The sequence below is a fragment of the Pseudorasbora parva genome, chromosome 8 (genome assembly GCF_024679245.1).
Source record: "Pseudorasbora parva isolate DD20220531a chromosome 8, ASM2467924v1, whole genome shotgun sequence".
NCBI classification, from domain to species: domain Eukaryota; kingdom Metazoa; phylum Chordata; class Actinopteri; order Cypriniformes; family Gobionidae; genus Pseudorasbora; species Pseudorasbora parva.
The window spans coordinates 39,488,851-39,505,142 of NC_090179.1; the positions used below are offsets into that span (position 1 = coordinate 39,488,851).

The following is a 16,292-nucleotide window of genomic DNA, read 5'->3' on the forward strand; positions in this document are numbered from 1 at the left end:
AAATCATAATAATATGATGATTTGCTGCTCAAGAAACATTCCTTTTTCTTATTATAATAAATTATAATTATAAAAAGATTATTATTCTTGTCATTATATATTAAAAGCAGTTATGCCGCTTTATAAAAACTGTGATTTTGAAGTTATGATAAAATAGAATTTAAAAAGTTAAATATTTTTGCAACATATTAAATGTCTTTATTGACTTTAAAGGTGCACTATGTAGTATTTTTGCAGTAAAATATCCAAAAACCACTAGGCCGGTGTTATATATTTTGTTCAGTTGAGTACCTACAATATCCCAAAATTTTCCAACTATTTGTAAATTGTGAGAAAATTGCTATTTTAACTAAGGACAGGGACGTTTCAGCATTGCGTTTGAGGGAGTCGCCTGTCAATTGCGTCATATCTGCGCTACCCTCGGTTTCGGCTTTTATTTGGCAGGAGCGCTTTACTCTTAGCAGTGTGAACAAGTGAACGCACGGAGTAACGTCATAACATCATTTTAAACACACTTAAATGTATCTAATATGATAAACAGAGCTCCATTACCTCAAAATCATAACCAGAAGAGCTGATCAGTGCAGGCGACCGGTGACTGTCTCCCGTGCCTTCATAATAAAAGTCCCGGTATTCGCGAGGCGGGTATTTGTTTAACAATCGCTCCAGCGCCCGTGCTCAGCTCCACAACACTAGATCCTGCTCTGCTTTAGACTACAGTAATGTTAATAACCGCATCCATGAACGTGATTTCTGCCCGAGTCCTATTTTCCACCGGCTGTGATGAGAAGACCACATGTCCCAGGATACTGTGCTCACACTTTGCATCATCAAACTACGCATTTGTTTAGAATAGGCGCCCTCCAGTGGACGGAAAGTTGCATAGTGCACCTTTAATACATTCATGCTAAATAAAAGTTTTTTTACATTTTATTTTACAGTCCTTACTGTGAAGTGTCAGTGCACTGAGCTATTTTATTTTATTAATTTATCCTTTATTGACTTACTTAATAAAAGTATTATCATCTTTGTGGTACCTTTCATAAGAAACACAGGTGGTGATCATCTTATCCATAAATGAAAGTGAATTTTAGTGAAAGTAGTAGTGAAAGAAGTGAATACAAAAATACAATATCAGATTTGTTTTTTGATTTTTTAAAGATTGAATCAAAATTGTTTTGATTTGAAAGTGTTTTGACAATTAAGTGCTTTTCCACTTTTTTTTTGGCCTGGACATGTGAGATTCACTCACATACAACCCTAATTCAGAGCCTAATTATAATGATCACAAAAGTGCTCTTCAGTATTTTCGGGGAAGGACTGAAGAGTTTGACAACTCTCGAAATTACGTGGTTTTGCGGCCGGCACGCTAATACACACCTAGACAGGAAATCTCTCTGCGAGAGAGAAGTGTGCACATGTGAGCAAGACTCACATTTCATGTACGTTAGATATGGTGCATGGTTCCTGTCTGCGTTACGAATGGTGAGATCCGCTTAGTCTCTGCTGGATTCAGTTTCTGAAATCATTTGGATACCTCCTAATGTCAAGACGGTGCTAGCCAGTTGCTAGCAATTAGTTATGAGGACTAACTAAACTACAGCAAGAAAACGTAATTCACAGCTAACCGCGCTGGTGGTCATTCCAGCTGATGTTGCCGTGCCTTGCGGATCAGGTATGTGATATCTTTCTCTTGGCTTCCACTCATCTGGCCAAATGATCTCCACAGACTTCCGTGATCTACATAACAGGCCTGATTCTCTGTTAGGAGTTAGGTGAGCCTTGTTAGGCTCTTTATTGGACTTTGAGTGACTGAAATTTATGATGAAAATACCACAATTACTGGAACTCATAATAAGTACATATCACTGACTAATAATTTATCGCAATTATGGACACAAATACCAGTTTTTTACATTATTTCCAAGTAGATCTATGTAATTATGAAAGTATGAAGAGGAAATTAGTTCTAATGTATTATTTCAGATTTCAAAAACAGCTGCACGATTAATCGAGTCTTTCCATTTTCCATTAAGAATCATATAATTATGAAGAACTGTATATGTGTGTTGGCTCACGCACATGTTCATCAGTCTTATCTGGAGATGGTCAGGTTTTGTTGGAAATCCCAACCGATTTATCCACTCTTAATTCGTGCTGCGCGTTTAGAGGCTCTTTAAACCTTGTGTTGGGATAACTAAATCCATAGGGATGAGGTTTAGGGTATAGAAGTCCCCTGCTTATGGTTCTTCCATGCCACATGAACGTTTCTGACTTCATGCCCAAGTAGTGATAGAGTACCCTGTCTGTTTGCTTTTGTTCCAGAGGATGCACTGGGTTTGCGTTGTCACACTTCATGCATCTGTCTGGCTGAATTTATGCCGTGCTTTGAACGTGCTCCTGAATGCTGTTGTATCCAGTACAGCTGATCTTAAGATAGGCATCAAACGAAAAAGTAAAAGATGGCCGTAGCTGTGATGTATGCCTGGCTCTAGAGGATTTTACAATCCATGTTTTTTCCTCGTTTTCACATTTTTTCATGTGCGACTGCCGCCATAGTGGTGCTGATCTTGGATCGGGGCCAGCATAAGATAAACACATGCCTTCATGTACTTTATGAGTGTGTTTAAATCAAAATCAGGCTATCAATATTACCAAAGTGTTTTCAAACCTTCTGTGAATGCAGGGAACGGGAGAAAAGGCTGCAGGCATTTCCAGCTAATGGTCAGATTGAACACTTGATGGATGTTAGGCAGACTTGGCGAGGAAGAGAGTGCAGAGAGTAATGGTTGACTGCGTCGCCCTGGCTGCTGGGTCAGAGGAAATGGAGAATTGTTCGTCTCTGCCGGCTTGTGCCCTGTAACTGGGCCACCATTGTGATGAGCACAGCCCAGCATTCAGCCTTTAAACAATGCCAATCCTTACAGGGCTCTGTACCGGCCTGTGTTCTCTTGCCTTGACGACCAGACTGTTGTGTTCAGTTTCTGATACGGCTCTTCAGGCAGAACGTCACTGTTTTGATTTAGATGTTCTGGTCGTTTTAGGGCACGGCTGATTGAATGACTTCTGTGTTCGCAGGTTTAATCATCCAGCAAATTACAGTCAGGAAGTTGTGATTTTTGTTTCCTGTCTATACAGGGCGTGCACAGCACCGTTAGATTGACAGCCTGTACGGGTTTGCTGCAAACTATTGTCATGTAGTTTTGCACAGTCACACCTTTAAGGCAGGCAGATTTTTGTTGTTGCAGGAAACACATTGTAAGCAATTGTCTTTGTACTTTTACTCTAGGTTTGCATATTACTTTCTAAAATATATAATATACATACATACAGTGGGTACAGAAAGTATTCAGACCCCCCTACATTTTTTACTCTGTTATATTGCAGCCATTTGCTAAAATCATTTAAGTTCATTTTTTTCTCATTAATGTACACACAGCACTCCATAATTGGTTTTAAGTCAGGACTCTGGCTGGGCCATTCAAGAACAGTCACAGAGTTGTTGTGAAGCCACTCCTTTGTTATTTTAGCTGTGTGCTTAGGGTCATTGTCTTGTTGGAAGGTGAACCTTCGGCCCAATCTGAGGTCTTGAGCAGTCTGGAGAAGGTTTTCGTCCAGGATATCCCTGTACATGGCTGCATTCATCTTTCCCTCAATTGCAACGAGTCGTCCTGTCCCTGCAGCTGAAAAACACCCCCACAGCATGATGCTGCCACCACCATGCTTCACTGTTGGCACTGTATTGGACAGGTGATCAGCAATGCCTGGTTTTCTCCACACATATCGCTTAGAATTAAGGCCAAAAAGTTCTTTCTTGGTCTCATTAGACCAGAGAATTTCTCACCATCTTGGAGTCCTTCAGGTGTTTTTTTTTAGCAAACTCTTTCATGTGTCTTGCACTGAGGAGAGGCTTCCGTCGGGCCACTCTGCCATAAAGCCCCGACTGGTGGAGGGCTGCAGTGATGGTTAACTTTCTACAACTTTCTCCCATCTCCCGACTGCATCTCTGGAGATCAGCCACAGCAGCAAGGGTTTTGGTCATCCCAGACATCTTCCATTTAAGGATTATGGAGGCCACTGTATTCTTAGGAACCTTAAGTGCAGCAAAATATTTTTGTAACATTGGCCAGATCTGTGCCTTGCCACAATTCAGTCTCTGAGCTCTCCAGGCAGTTCCTTTGACCTCATGATTCTCATTTGCTCTGACATGCACTGTGAGCTGTAAGGTTTTATATAGACAGGTGTGTGACTTTACTATTCTAGTCCAATCAGTATAATAAAACACAGCTGGACTCAAATGAAGGTGTAGAACCATCTCAAGGATGATCAGAAGAAACGGACAGCACCTGAGTTAAATATATGAGTGTCATAGCAAACGGTCTGAATACTTAGGACCATGTGATATTTCACTTTTTCTTTTGTAATAAATCTGCAAAAATGTCAACAATTCTGTTTATCTGTCAATATGGGGTGCTGTGTGTACATTAAGGAGAATGGCAAATGGCTGCAATATAACAAAGAGTGAAAAATGTAAGGGGGACTGAATACTTTCTGTACCCACTATAAAAGTCTCTTCTGCTCAGCAAGGCTGCATTTATGTTATTAGAAATACAAAAAAGCTGTAATATTGTGAAATATTATATTAAAATATAAAATAACTGTTTTCTCTTTTAATATATTTTAAAATTTAATTTATTCCTGTGATGCAAAGCTGAATTTTGAGCATCATTACTCTAGTCTTCAGTGTCACATGATCCTTCAGAAATCAGTATAATGTGATGATTTACTGCTTAAGAAACATTTATGATTATTATCAATGTTGAAACAGTTGTGTATTTTTTAAGGATTCTTTGATGAATAGAAAGTTCAAAAGAACAGCATTTATCTGAAATATAAAGCTTTTGCAACATTATAAATCTCTATACTGTCACTTGATCAATTTAATGCATCCCTGCTAAATAAATGATTTCCAAAAATATAAATAAAATAAAATCTTACTGACCCAAAACATTCACAAACAAACTCATAAAAACTGAGAAAAAGAGAAATAATTGAAATGGGAAGTGGTTGATGAGAAATTGTAATTTAGAAATGATTTAGAAATTATAAATGTATTAAAATCTACTGTGTGCGTCTGCGCGAGGCAGAAAGGAACATAGAATGTGAAGTATATCGGTGACTTGGCAGTTGTGTTTCCAGTTTGAGCTTGATCTTCAGAAATGCTTGGGAAAGTGCAAACGAAAAATGTAGTTAAGATAGTAGCGTCACTACTTGTAGCAATGCTATATGCCCAACACTGGAGAACTGATTGCGCGTGTGACAGAGATAGAGCACGCTTCTGTTGTGTGTCATTCAGCGAGATTCTGCCTATCCCGCCTTCACTTACTGCAAGTTGATCGATAAAGAATTGTAATAAAATTGTAATTTTGTGATACGACGGTCTTGGCATTTCATTTGGCTGTAGACTGAAATTATATTCAACCCGCCAAAGTGGCTAGTGGGAGTGGCTGCCGTACCCGCCACAGCTGAAATCTACCCGCATTTGGCGGGTATGTTATACCCTGATACAGTATAACAATTTTTTTTTAATTTTTGGTTTTTTTTACTGTTAGGGGTTAACAGCTTATGACCCAGGACCACTAGTGAAGAAATGAAGACAGAGTCAGGATTGCAATTAATTAAAAGAAAAATGTACTTAGAATATTTTGCAGTTTCTAAAGCAGAAGCCAGCTTCAAGTCTCACAAGGAGTTCGTAGGCCGCGCTCCCTCTCTCACCGTCTCGTTGCCTCGCCCTATCGTACATACAATTGTCCCAACAGTTATACCGTTTTCAAGGTCTTATCCACGTCATTACTGCAATGTGGATGGTTCTGATTGGCTCAGAGACCATGCACAGTCATGGTAAATTTCCACTCATGTCAGTTAATCTGATGCACGTTTCCATAGACGTGTCACTTGTTGACGCTTTCACCCCAGAATCAGGCCCGTAGTGACCTTCAGGATCTGGAGCAGGCGCCAGCTTGCCCAGAACATCAAGTCCACCCATCTCTTAGGGTGCCCATTGACACCATTCTGATCTGTAACAGAATATTGCGCACATACACAGATACACAGTCTCTCCAAGGTTGGAGCTGATTAAGCTCCAGTTCTAACCAGTTCTTACCAAAACATACTGATAACATGTGCTTTCTTTCAGTGAGAGGTACAGACAATAGTACAGGCAATATTCATCCTGACTTTTTAGTGTTTCAGTAAAAGGAAATATAAAAGGAATAAAACATAATAAATTAAATGAAAGACAAATCCATATTTCATATCTGGAAGCCGGGCTAAGTGAGCAAATCCTGTTACTGCACTCCTGACATGTTAGGGGTGTGTGCAGCGGCGTAGCACCAAATTTTAGGCTCTGGGTACAAACCATCTTGCTGGGCCCCCGTACCATGTATGTGTATGTATAGAAATCTGACTTCTAAGGGCCCCCCCTGCCTTGGGCCCTGGTTACTCGGTACCCTTTATCCCCCCAGTCCGATGCCCCTGGGTGTGTGATACCTCAAATCCAAACACACGACCTTGTTGCCAGTGTTTAGTGGCACATCACACATCTCTAGGCCAGACCCTCAGTCACTCCTCAGAGACCAAATATATACTTTAGAAAACAAGAAACTAAAAGCAAAATCATAACTGGATAGAATCATTATAATAATATAGGATAAATATTGATTAAAGTTTTGATTATGAAGTTAATTAGGATATAAATATATACAGGTATATTGAAGCGGCAGTGGATTTCAGAATCCCCCCTTCATTACTTTTAATGACCAAAAATGATGTATTATGCAGTTATCATTAGTGTTCTCACACCAACTTGTTTCTGTCTCTCTGCAGCTGCCAAGCGCCCCTCCTCTGTGTCCTCGCTGAGTGGGATTGTGAGCCGCATGGCCTCCTCAGGCGGTGCATCCCGTGGGAGCTGCACCTCTGTTAACACGGTGTGCTCCGACAGTGACCGCGGTGCGAGCCTCAGCTCCTCTGCCTCCTCTGCCTCGCTGCAGGATGGGCACTCTTCGTCTTCCTCCTCATCACTCCCCTATGGAGCCATGCCGGCCTACCCAGGGCCACAACGTAATGGCTCAGACATCAGCCTGGACCTCACCCCTCTCTCCCTGCTGACGGGACCTAGTCCCCTCGCCACCTCCACTACACCACTGCCTAAACTCACTCGCCTGGAGAGAGTGGCGCTGGAGATAGTGGAGACCGAGCAGGCCTATGTGAGGGACCTCAAGAGCATTGTGGAGGTAAGGACCAGACACATGATCTCTATGTACTATGTCTCGTATTGTAAATAGTAAGTACATGTAATGTTAAAACAATATCGAAATAATGTTTCTAACAATCTTTAACATTTTAACATTTTAATTTGACTGAGATTTTTTTTTTTTTACAGTGCTGTTAACTGTACATATCTCCTTTACCAAGAAAAACTATTAAATATCTTCCCCAAAACAGTTAAATTCTTTATAATAATACAATATAATATAGTTTTTATCGACGACAGGCAACATTAAACCATCAAACTTAAATGTTTGTTTATTGCTTATGAATTTCCAAGATTATTCTATATCAGGTCATTTTAAAAAACAAAACGTTTTAATGGCAAGAATCCCTAAACAATTCCCTTGTGAGATCAATTATTTATTATTTATTACAATATAATATAATTATAACAGCCTAAAATATAATATAAAAACTAGTTGAAGTATTTTTAATTGATATAGGGTATTATATCAGTTTAAATGCTTCAATTTGTAAAAAAAAAGAAGACAAAAAACTAAAATAATTAAATATATTTAATAGCTAAGTATGTTCAAGGGAACATGTGAACTCTTTTATAGTTTTTACCACACACACATCTATTTAAGCTGACGTCTGTTGCTAATTTGTTTTTAGTTTGCATACTACATTTGTGGTGGATGTGTAACTATAAATGTCTGTTTTGTCTGTGCTCATCATCCGTTATTTCCACCACTTAATCAAAACACTCTTCTTTAAAACATGATGACGTTTCACGTTGCCTCTCATATTCAGCTTTTTGGACGGCAAACATGACTCGCTGCCACTCACGCGACATCATTCTCTCTATGAAACCTGTAAACCGCATTCAGCGGTTCTAACACTATAGCGATACTAACCCTATAGCAGTTGAACACAGCACTGCATTTCTCATTTCTCATTTAAAGTACAATCAACTGGATCCCATAATTTTGCGTCTGCCGTCTGCACAGCATTTTATTCTTTCTGCGTGGCCGCTTAAAGGGAACATTGTAAGTCAACACTGAGATTACTCTAGAAACTGCATAGCAACACACCAATAACACTCAGTACACCTAGCAACGACCTAAAAACAACCCAGAACAAACTAGTGAGCACCGAGCAACACCGAAACACTCTTTGTGAGCATCTAGCATTGTTCTAGAAACCACCCAAAAAACCCTCTGCAAACAGCTTACAACACCCTAGAAACCACAACAAACTATCGAGCACCTATCAACGACCTGGAAAACACCCAGAACACCCCAGCATGCACCTAGCAATGGCTTAGAAACCACTCAGTACACCCTAGCGAACACCTAGCAATAGTCTAGAAACCACCCAAAAAACCCTCTGCAAACAGCTTGCAACGCCCTAGAATCCAACCACAACAACCTATTGAGCACCTAGCATCGGTCTAGACACAACCAGAACACAATCGCACCTAGCAACAGTCTAGAAACCACCCAGAACACCCTAGCGCGCACCTAGCAACGCCCTAGAAACACCCACAACAACCTATCGAGCACCTAACAGCAGTCTAGAAACCATCGAGAACACCTAGAGCGAGCACCTTGCAACGCCCTAGAAACACCCACAACAATCTATCGAGCACCTAGCAACAGTCTAGAAACCATCGAGAACACCTAGAGCGAGCACCTTGCAACGCCCTAGAAACACCCACAACAATCTATCGAGCACCTAGCAACAGCCTAGAAACCATCCAGAACACCTTGAGCGAGCACCTGCCAACGCCCTAGAAACACCCACAACAACCTATCGAGCACCTAGCAACAGTCTAGAAACCATCCAGAACACCTTGAGCGAGCACCTGCCAACGCCCTAGAAACCACCGACAACAACCTATCGAGCACCTAGCAACAGTCTAGAAACAACCAGAAAACCTTGCGCGAGCACCTAGCAACGCCTTAGAAACACCCACAACAACCTATTGAGCACCTAGCAACAGTCTAGAAACAACCAGAACACCTTGCGCGAGCACCTAGCAACGCCTTAGAAACCACCCACAACAACCTATAGAGCACCTAGCAACAGTCTAGAAACAACCAGAACACCTTGCGCGAGCACCTAGCAATGCCTTAGAAACCACCCACAACAACCTATAGAGCACCTAGCAACAGTCTAGAAACCATCCAGAACACTTTGAGCGTGCACCTAGCAATGACCACCCAGCACATAGAGCCAATTATGTCACTCTAGCATGGTTAAGGTTTACACGAACAAGAACCCTTAATTGTATTTTTTGTAAATAAAATATTAATGTTAATCTCCCTTTTAACATGACTTTGAAAAAGATCCACTGCAGTATGGATACTAAAAATGTTTGCTGGTCCAAACCCTCCCAGGTGGTGGTACATTCTTTTGAGCACTAGGATTGCTCAGTCATGGAAGCTCATCCAGATCGGCATTTGAACCGTCACATCTCTTCGCCCGCCGCCCACCCCGTATGTAATCCAGGACTCATATAACAGACAGCGGAGAAAGCCGAGCCCTTTCCCTGTGCCAGCGGCGATTTAAAATGTGATCATTGTGAGATTCTGTTGTGCCATTCATCACGCATTCAGGTGGAGCAAAGGAGGCCATGGCACTGGATGAAAGCAACAATAAATTCATGCTGTCAGTTCAAACGCATCTCTGCGCTGCTTTTCGCATGCACAGCGCTGATCCGGGACAATAAGGAGGCTGTTGCTCAGCATTTCAAACGCATGCACGCACAAATCAGAGTGTGCTGTAAATATAAGAGACTCTTTGTGGACGCTTCTCAACACATTCATCATGTTTCCACACACAGGTTTTTGGAAGCTCAGACCTCCACTGTGACCTTCAGCAGGAGTCACGGACAAGCACCAAGACATGTTGTGCCAGCGATTCGACCGCTCCCATTGCTAGCCGTTGGTCATTTGCATAAAGTTAAACGTTCATCAGATTTTGGGGTCATCTGAGTGACGGGTCATTGTGTTTGTGGTCAGCCTTTGAACTCATGAGAATGTTTCCAGTGCCGGCCATCAACAGGTGTGCGAGTATAGACCGTACAGCATGTGTCTGTTATCCTTTGTATCTGTGACTGATTGATTGCAGAGGATCATGGGTACATAGGCTGGAGGTTGGGGAATGCCTGAAATGTAACTCCTTTTCCCTTTTGCTGATGGTTTATTTGAAGTCAAGCTTTTCATAAGCCAATAAAAAGAGAAGGCATGCAAGCTTATGCTGCTTTATGAAAAGATGCCTTCAGATCAAATAGCAAGAAATTGGTTGCTGAAAGACGCGGATCATGCCGAGGAATGCTGCTGTTTTATCAATCTGCGGTCTCAAAATGGAGGCTGAGTGGTGGATGGTTTCGGGGACATAGTGCTGACTCTGGGATATGTGTGTGTGATGTCTGATTGGAGTCATACTGAGCCGGGCTCTGCTTCTATTAGTAAGAGCCGTCTGGTTTTGATAGAAAGCATTACAAAGAATGATGTCAAGCGAGCTGGAAACGAGCTCCGAGTGCACAGCTTGGCTGTGTCTTTGTGTTTTGCCTGTTGTTTGTGTGGGTTATTATTAGTTTGTGGAGTGGCGTTTGGTGACATTCAGGTGCAGTGGGTTCAGCTCCAGTGTGTGTCGACGTGAGGAGCGTTTAGGGGAGCAAGGCTGAGAGATTCCCCTTTTTGTTTCAGCTGTATTTCTGCCAAATAGGACAGGAAATTGGGGGACGAGGGGGGTTTGGCTGTAGCCCCCATTCTGGGGCACAAGCAGAGATGGAGAGGGGCTGCTCACGGGAGAGGGACCGACTCCTGTTCCAAACTCCAAACTGACCTAGTTTCTCAGACAAAGACTCGGAGAGTGTGTTTAACTTCTGCTACAATCTCGCTCTCCCTCCTCTCTCTTGTTTGTCAAACTTCCTTGCAGAGATATTCTTTCTTTCTTTCTTTCTTTCTTTCTTTCTTTCTTTCTTTCTTTCTTTCTTTCTTTCTTTCTTTCTTTCTTTCTTTTTCTCAGTTGTTATATTTGTCTGTCTGTCTGTCTGTTTTTTTCCCTTGTCTTTCTCCCTTTTCTTTTCTGTTATTTTCTGTTCATCTATCTATCTATCTATCTATCTATCTATCTATCTATCTATCTATCTATCTATCTATCTATCTATCTATCTATCTATCTATCTATCTATCTATCTATCTATCTATCTATCTATCTGTCTGTCTGTCTGTCTGTCTGTCTGTCTGTCTGTCTGTCTGTTCTCTATCTATCTATCTATCTATCTATCTATCTATCTATCTATCTATCTATCTATCTATCTATCTATCTATCTATCTATCTATCTATCTATCTATCTATCTATCTATCTATCTATCTATCTATCTATCTATCTATCTCTCTCTCTCTCTCTCTCTCTCCTCTCCTCTCCTCTCCTCTCCTCTCCTCTCCTCTCCTCTCCTCTCTCTCTCTCTCTCTCTCTCCTCTCCTCTCCTCTCCTCTCCTCTCCTCTCCTCTCCTCTCCTCTCTTCTCACTCTCCTCTCCTCTCCTCTCCTCTCCTCTCCTCTCCTCTCCTCTCCTCTCCTCTCCTCTCCTCTCCTCTCCTCTCCTCTCCTCTCCTCTCCTCTCCTCTCCTCTCCTCTCCTCTCCTCTCCTCTCCTCTCCTCTCCTCTCCTCTCCTCTGTTTTCTCTCCTTCTGGTCCATATCTCATATGTGAACATTTATGTTTTTCTTTTTGCCAGACTGACTGTCATAACACACTTTACGTACGCTCTAGTAAGTCATTTCAGTAAGACGGCATCTGCCAAGAAAATGTGCACATAACTTATGGTTCCTTTGTCTGTGGCTGGTCCCGCTTGTCTTGCACACTCTCCTTTCATAACTCACAATGTAATCCTCAGATTTCCCCTCACCTCCTGGATTTTCACTCTTCCCTGAGTAGCTGTGTCATCACTCATCTCTTCATCTAGCGCTCCAGTTTTGCCAAGTGTCACGCTCATGAACGCCATTCGTTCAGGGAAATTCACTCCAGCCTATGGCTGAGTGTAAATCAGTGTAATTACAGTGTCCATGTTCCCCCTGCCTTGTAAAGGTGTTGAATGCACCGTCCCTGGTTTCCCCGGCTTATTTTGCCCCCACCTCAGCATGTTTGCTTTCCCAGACGCCTTGTGGCTCTGGAAACAAACAGAAGAGGAAAAAAGACCCCATGTTTTACAGTCCAGGAATGCAGAGGCACAGGGAAAGCGGGAGGGCGACAAAGAGAGCCCCTTATAAAGCCAGTCTCACTATACTCATTATGTATGTTTATTTGTAGCTATTTACTGTAACTTTCAGTTAAATTCTTTTTTTAGTTTGTTTTGCCTGGTGGCCTTCTTTTCTTGGCTCTAGACTCTGTAGTTTCTCTCGGGAGATTGTAGGGGCCATTCTTGGCACTTTCCCGCACTATGGTCCGTTGCAGTCTGGTGGAATTTGTTTGTCTATGTTGGTTTGTTGGGTTTGGTCCCAAGGCTTGCTAATTAAGGGTTAATGAGGCCAAGCACTGATAAACTGTCTGATACAATGTTGATAGAAAGCACTCTTTAACTATGCCAGCTCAACAGCCAGGAACCACTCCTGAGACTATTTGCATCAGATCTGTTTTGGGTTTTGGCCTGTGCTGGACACAAAGGAGGTTGTAAAATATGATTAACTTTCTAATTTAATACAAAAAATTATCATTATCTTGCATTTTCCTCGTCAAGGCAAGAATGTGTCTTCATCAGCATTAAGATGATTATAGTGTTGAAAAAGCACTTCAAGCCAGAAACCTTACTACCACAAGGTTGTTGGTAAAAAAAACAACCTTGAAAGGAGAAAAAAATATATATAGATATATAGATAGAGAGAGAGAGAGAGAGAGAGAGAGAGAGAGAGAGAGAGAGATAATATAAAACCCTATGATGAATGCTTTAAAAGCAGAAATGTGAAACTCATAATATTATAAAATGTGTATTGAGCTGTAAAGTAGGTCTTGTCATTTTTTGTCATTTTATGTTGTAAGAATTTCTTCTAAATAATCTTACTGACCCCAAACTTTTTAATGATAGTATAACTACACTATATTTCCAAAAGTATTGTGAAACCCCTCTAAATCATTGAATTCAGTGAATTCAGTGGTGCTAAGCACGCCGCCACTGGATTCTAGAGAAGTGGAGACGTGTTCTCTGGAGTGACCAATCACGCTTCTCTGTCTGGCAATCCGATGGACGAGTCTAGGTTTGGCGGTTGCCAGGAGAACAGTACTTGCTTGACTGCATTGTGTCAAGTGTAAAGTTTGGTGGAGGGGGATTATGGCGTGGGGTTGTTTTCCAGGGGTTGGGCTTCGCCCCTTAGTTCCTGTGAAAGGAACATTTAATGCTTTAGCATATCAAGACAGTTTGGACAATTTCATGCTCCCAACTTTGTGGAAACCGTTTGGGGATGGCACCTTCCTTTTCCATAGATAGAACACCTTTGGGATGAATTCGAGCGGAGACTGCAAGCTAGGCCTTCTCGTCCAACATCAGTGCCTGACCTCACAAATTTTCTTTTAGAAGAATGGTAAAAAATTCCCATAAACACACTCCAAAACCTTGTGGAAAGCCTTCACAGAAGAGTTGAAGCTGTTTTAGCTGCAAAGGATGGGCCATCTCCATTTTAAACCCTACGGATTAAGAGTTCATGTGCACGTAAAGGCAGGCATCCCACAACTTTTGGCAATAAAGTGTATCTGTACAGAGAAAGGGTTAGAAATCATGTTAACTTGTATATTATTAACATCTCATGGTTGTATTGTTGAACATCTTAATGTTTATAGATTAGCCACATTCATTTCTGTTGTAAGTCTTTTACTGTGATCCAGATCTTCCTTAAACTTTAACCCAGTGAAATTGCTTGACTATAAAGCAGTGTTAACCAAGCACTCCAAACCAGGAAATTTTGGTGACCCCCTGCTTCTCTGTTCCTCGGCAGGCCAGTATTTTACGTGGCATGATGATGAGACAGTTTTCTCATGAGACCAGCTTATGACTTTTTCAAGGTCAGAGTTGAAAGAGCAGAGAGAGAAAAGATAAATATTGTTCGAGGGGCTCCTTATAACCACCGTATTAGTTGCATGCTTTGCTTTTCAGTACCGCTTTGTATGTTTACACTGAAGATCATTGAGGGGCTCAAGTGTGGCGTCCACGGTAATTACGTTACAGCGATTTTTAGGGGTGAGAGATCATTTGGGGGTGAGAGTCATGTCCTGCTGTGAAAGACCCATTTATAGTCTCTTTGTAGTCCATGAATTATGAATCAACTCAGTGTTTACTATGGAAAATATGAAGGAATAGAGGTATTTTACCAATTTCACAGGTCTCACAGAAGTTTTGTCAATCGCTGAAAAAAAGGAAAGCAAGTTCAAGTGTGAAAATGTCTAGTATGATTTCTGTGAGGTCATCGCACTCAATCTTTCTCGGTTTCTCTCTCTCAGGACTATCTTGGCTGCATTATCGACTGTGGAGATTTGCCTCTTAAACCCGAGGAGGTCAGCACCCTCTTCTGCAACATTGAGGACATCTATGAGTTTAACAGGTTGGTGTGTTCTTTCTTTTAAAGGTCTGGTGGTCAAGATGTCTGTCTGGGTGGTAGCGGTGTCTGCTGAATTTTTTTCCGACACAATGACTGGCCTGTGTCCTGCTCTGTCCCACCGTGAGGGACAATGTGCAGATGTCTGCCAAGAGCGAGTGTTCGCCGTTTCTGATACACTCCAGCAGACTGTCCCTGGACTGCTGTAGTTGATCTGGTATTCTCTTCATGAGACGTTTTCTCAGCCTTCATCATAACTTAAGCTCTTTTTAAAAGATGTGCAGCACATGCGGTGTTACACCACGAGTTCATGCATGGTCCACCAAACAATTTAGTCAGTCTTGTTATGTGTCTGCTTCACACTGTTTATTGCAAATGACACTTTGTGTTTATTTCATACTCAAACGCATGGTTGAGCCCAGAGGTTTTCAATTGGTGGGTTGCTGCTACTTGCCACTCAAACACCCTGTTTTTATATAATTTTCTTTCTTGGTCCATTCCACTCCACTTCAGCCCCTAATGACATTAGGCAGTGTAGAAATTGAACATGGCGCCTTACTGCCAGTTCTTGTGGGATTTCAGCTTGACTTTTGAAAACAGGAAATCTTAAGTCTTGGGTGTCCTCACAACCTCATTTAATGAAACTTCCTTTAATATAAATGGCAGAGCATTTGTTCCCATCACAGCTGCTTTTGGCCTCTGCTAGAGATTATATTGGCATGTAAAGAGTAGAATGAGTTATTCATTTTTTAAGAAAACCATTCTTAAGGGGAAAGTTGACTAGCAATGCACCGATATGAACTTTCTGGCCCATACCGATACATTGGCAGATAAGTCTATATCCAGATTTGTATATACTTTTTGAGAGCCTGATAACAACAACAAAAAACCCTCACTATCAAACGCCATGTCCCAAACACGCAATATGATGTTCTCATTATAATTTTATGTAGCCTATATGACTGACTGATGTGACATATATATGACAGATAAGTGATTTCAATCATATTTCAAGCAATTAGAAACATGGCGAACAGTGTGCATCTGTCTCAGCTGAAGGAAATAATCTATTATTTATCCGCTTTAATATATCAGCCAAAATTTCTTATGGTTACCGATAACGATAGCTTTAAATATGAACATATATCGGCCGATACCGATATATCGTTCATTCTTAAAGTTTACCCATCTATATTTCTGTCATATTTGGTCAGTAAGATTTTTTAAAAAAGGGTTTTAAAGGTTTATGCTCACCAAGGCTGCATTTATTTGTTCACAAATACTGTGAAACAGTAATATTGTGAAATATTATCAGAATTTAAAATTGTAATGTATTTTGTCTAATGATCCATCAGAACTCAATGTAATATGCAGATTTGGCGCTCCAGAAACATTTTTTATTATTATCAATGTTGAAAAAAGTTG

At 41.2% G+C, this 16,292-nt stretch overlaps 1 protein-coding gene across 3 annotated transcripts in view; it reads left to right on the forward strand.

The window, feature by feature from the left end:
- Nucleotides 1–16,292, forward strand: part of LOC137084773 (pleckstrin homology domain-containing family G member 2-like) — a 44,467-nt gene that overhangs the window by 14,093 nt on the left and 14,082 nt on the right. For 2 of the 3 annotated variants that reach the window (XM_067451216.1, XM_067451218.1), the window contains exons 3-4: nucleotides 6,886–7,292; nucleotides 14,773–14,873. In XM_067451216.1, the coding sequence (XP_067307317.1) occupies nucleotides 6,886–7,292; nucleotides 14,773–14,873 (508 nt within the window). Of the gene's footprint in view, nucleotides 1–1,470; nucleotides 1,676–6,885; nucleotides 7,293–14,772; nucleotides 14,874–16,292 lie in introns of those variants that run through there. The other variant, XM_067451217.1, reaches the window with a different exon arrangement.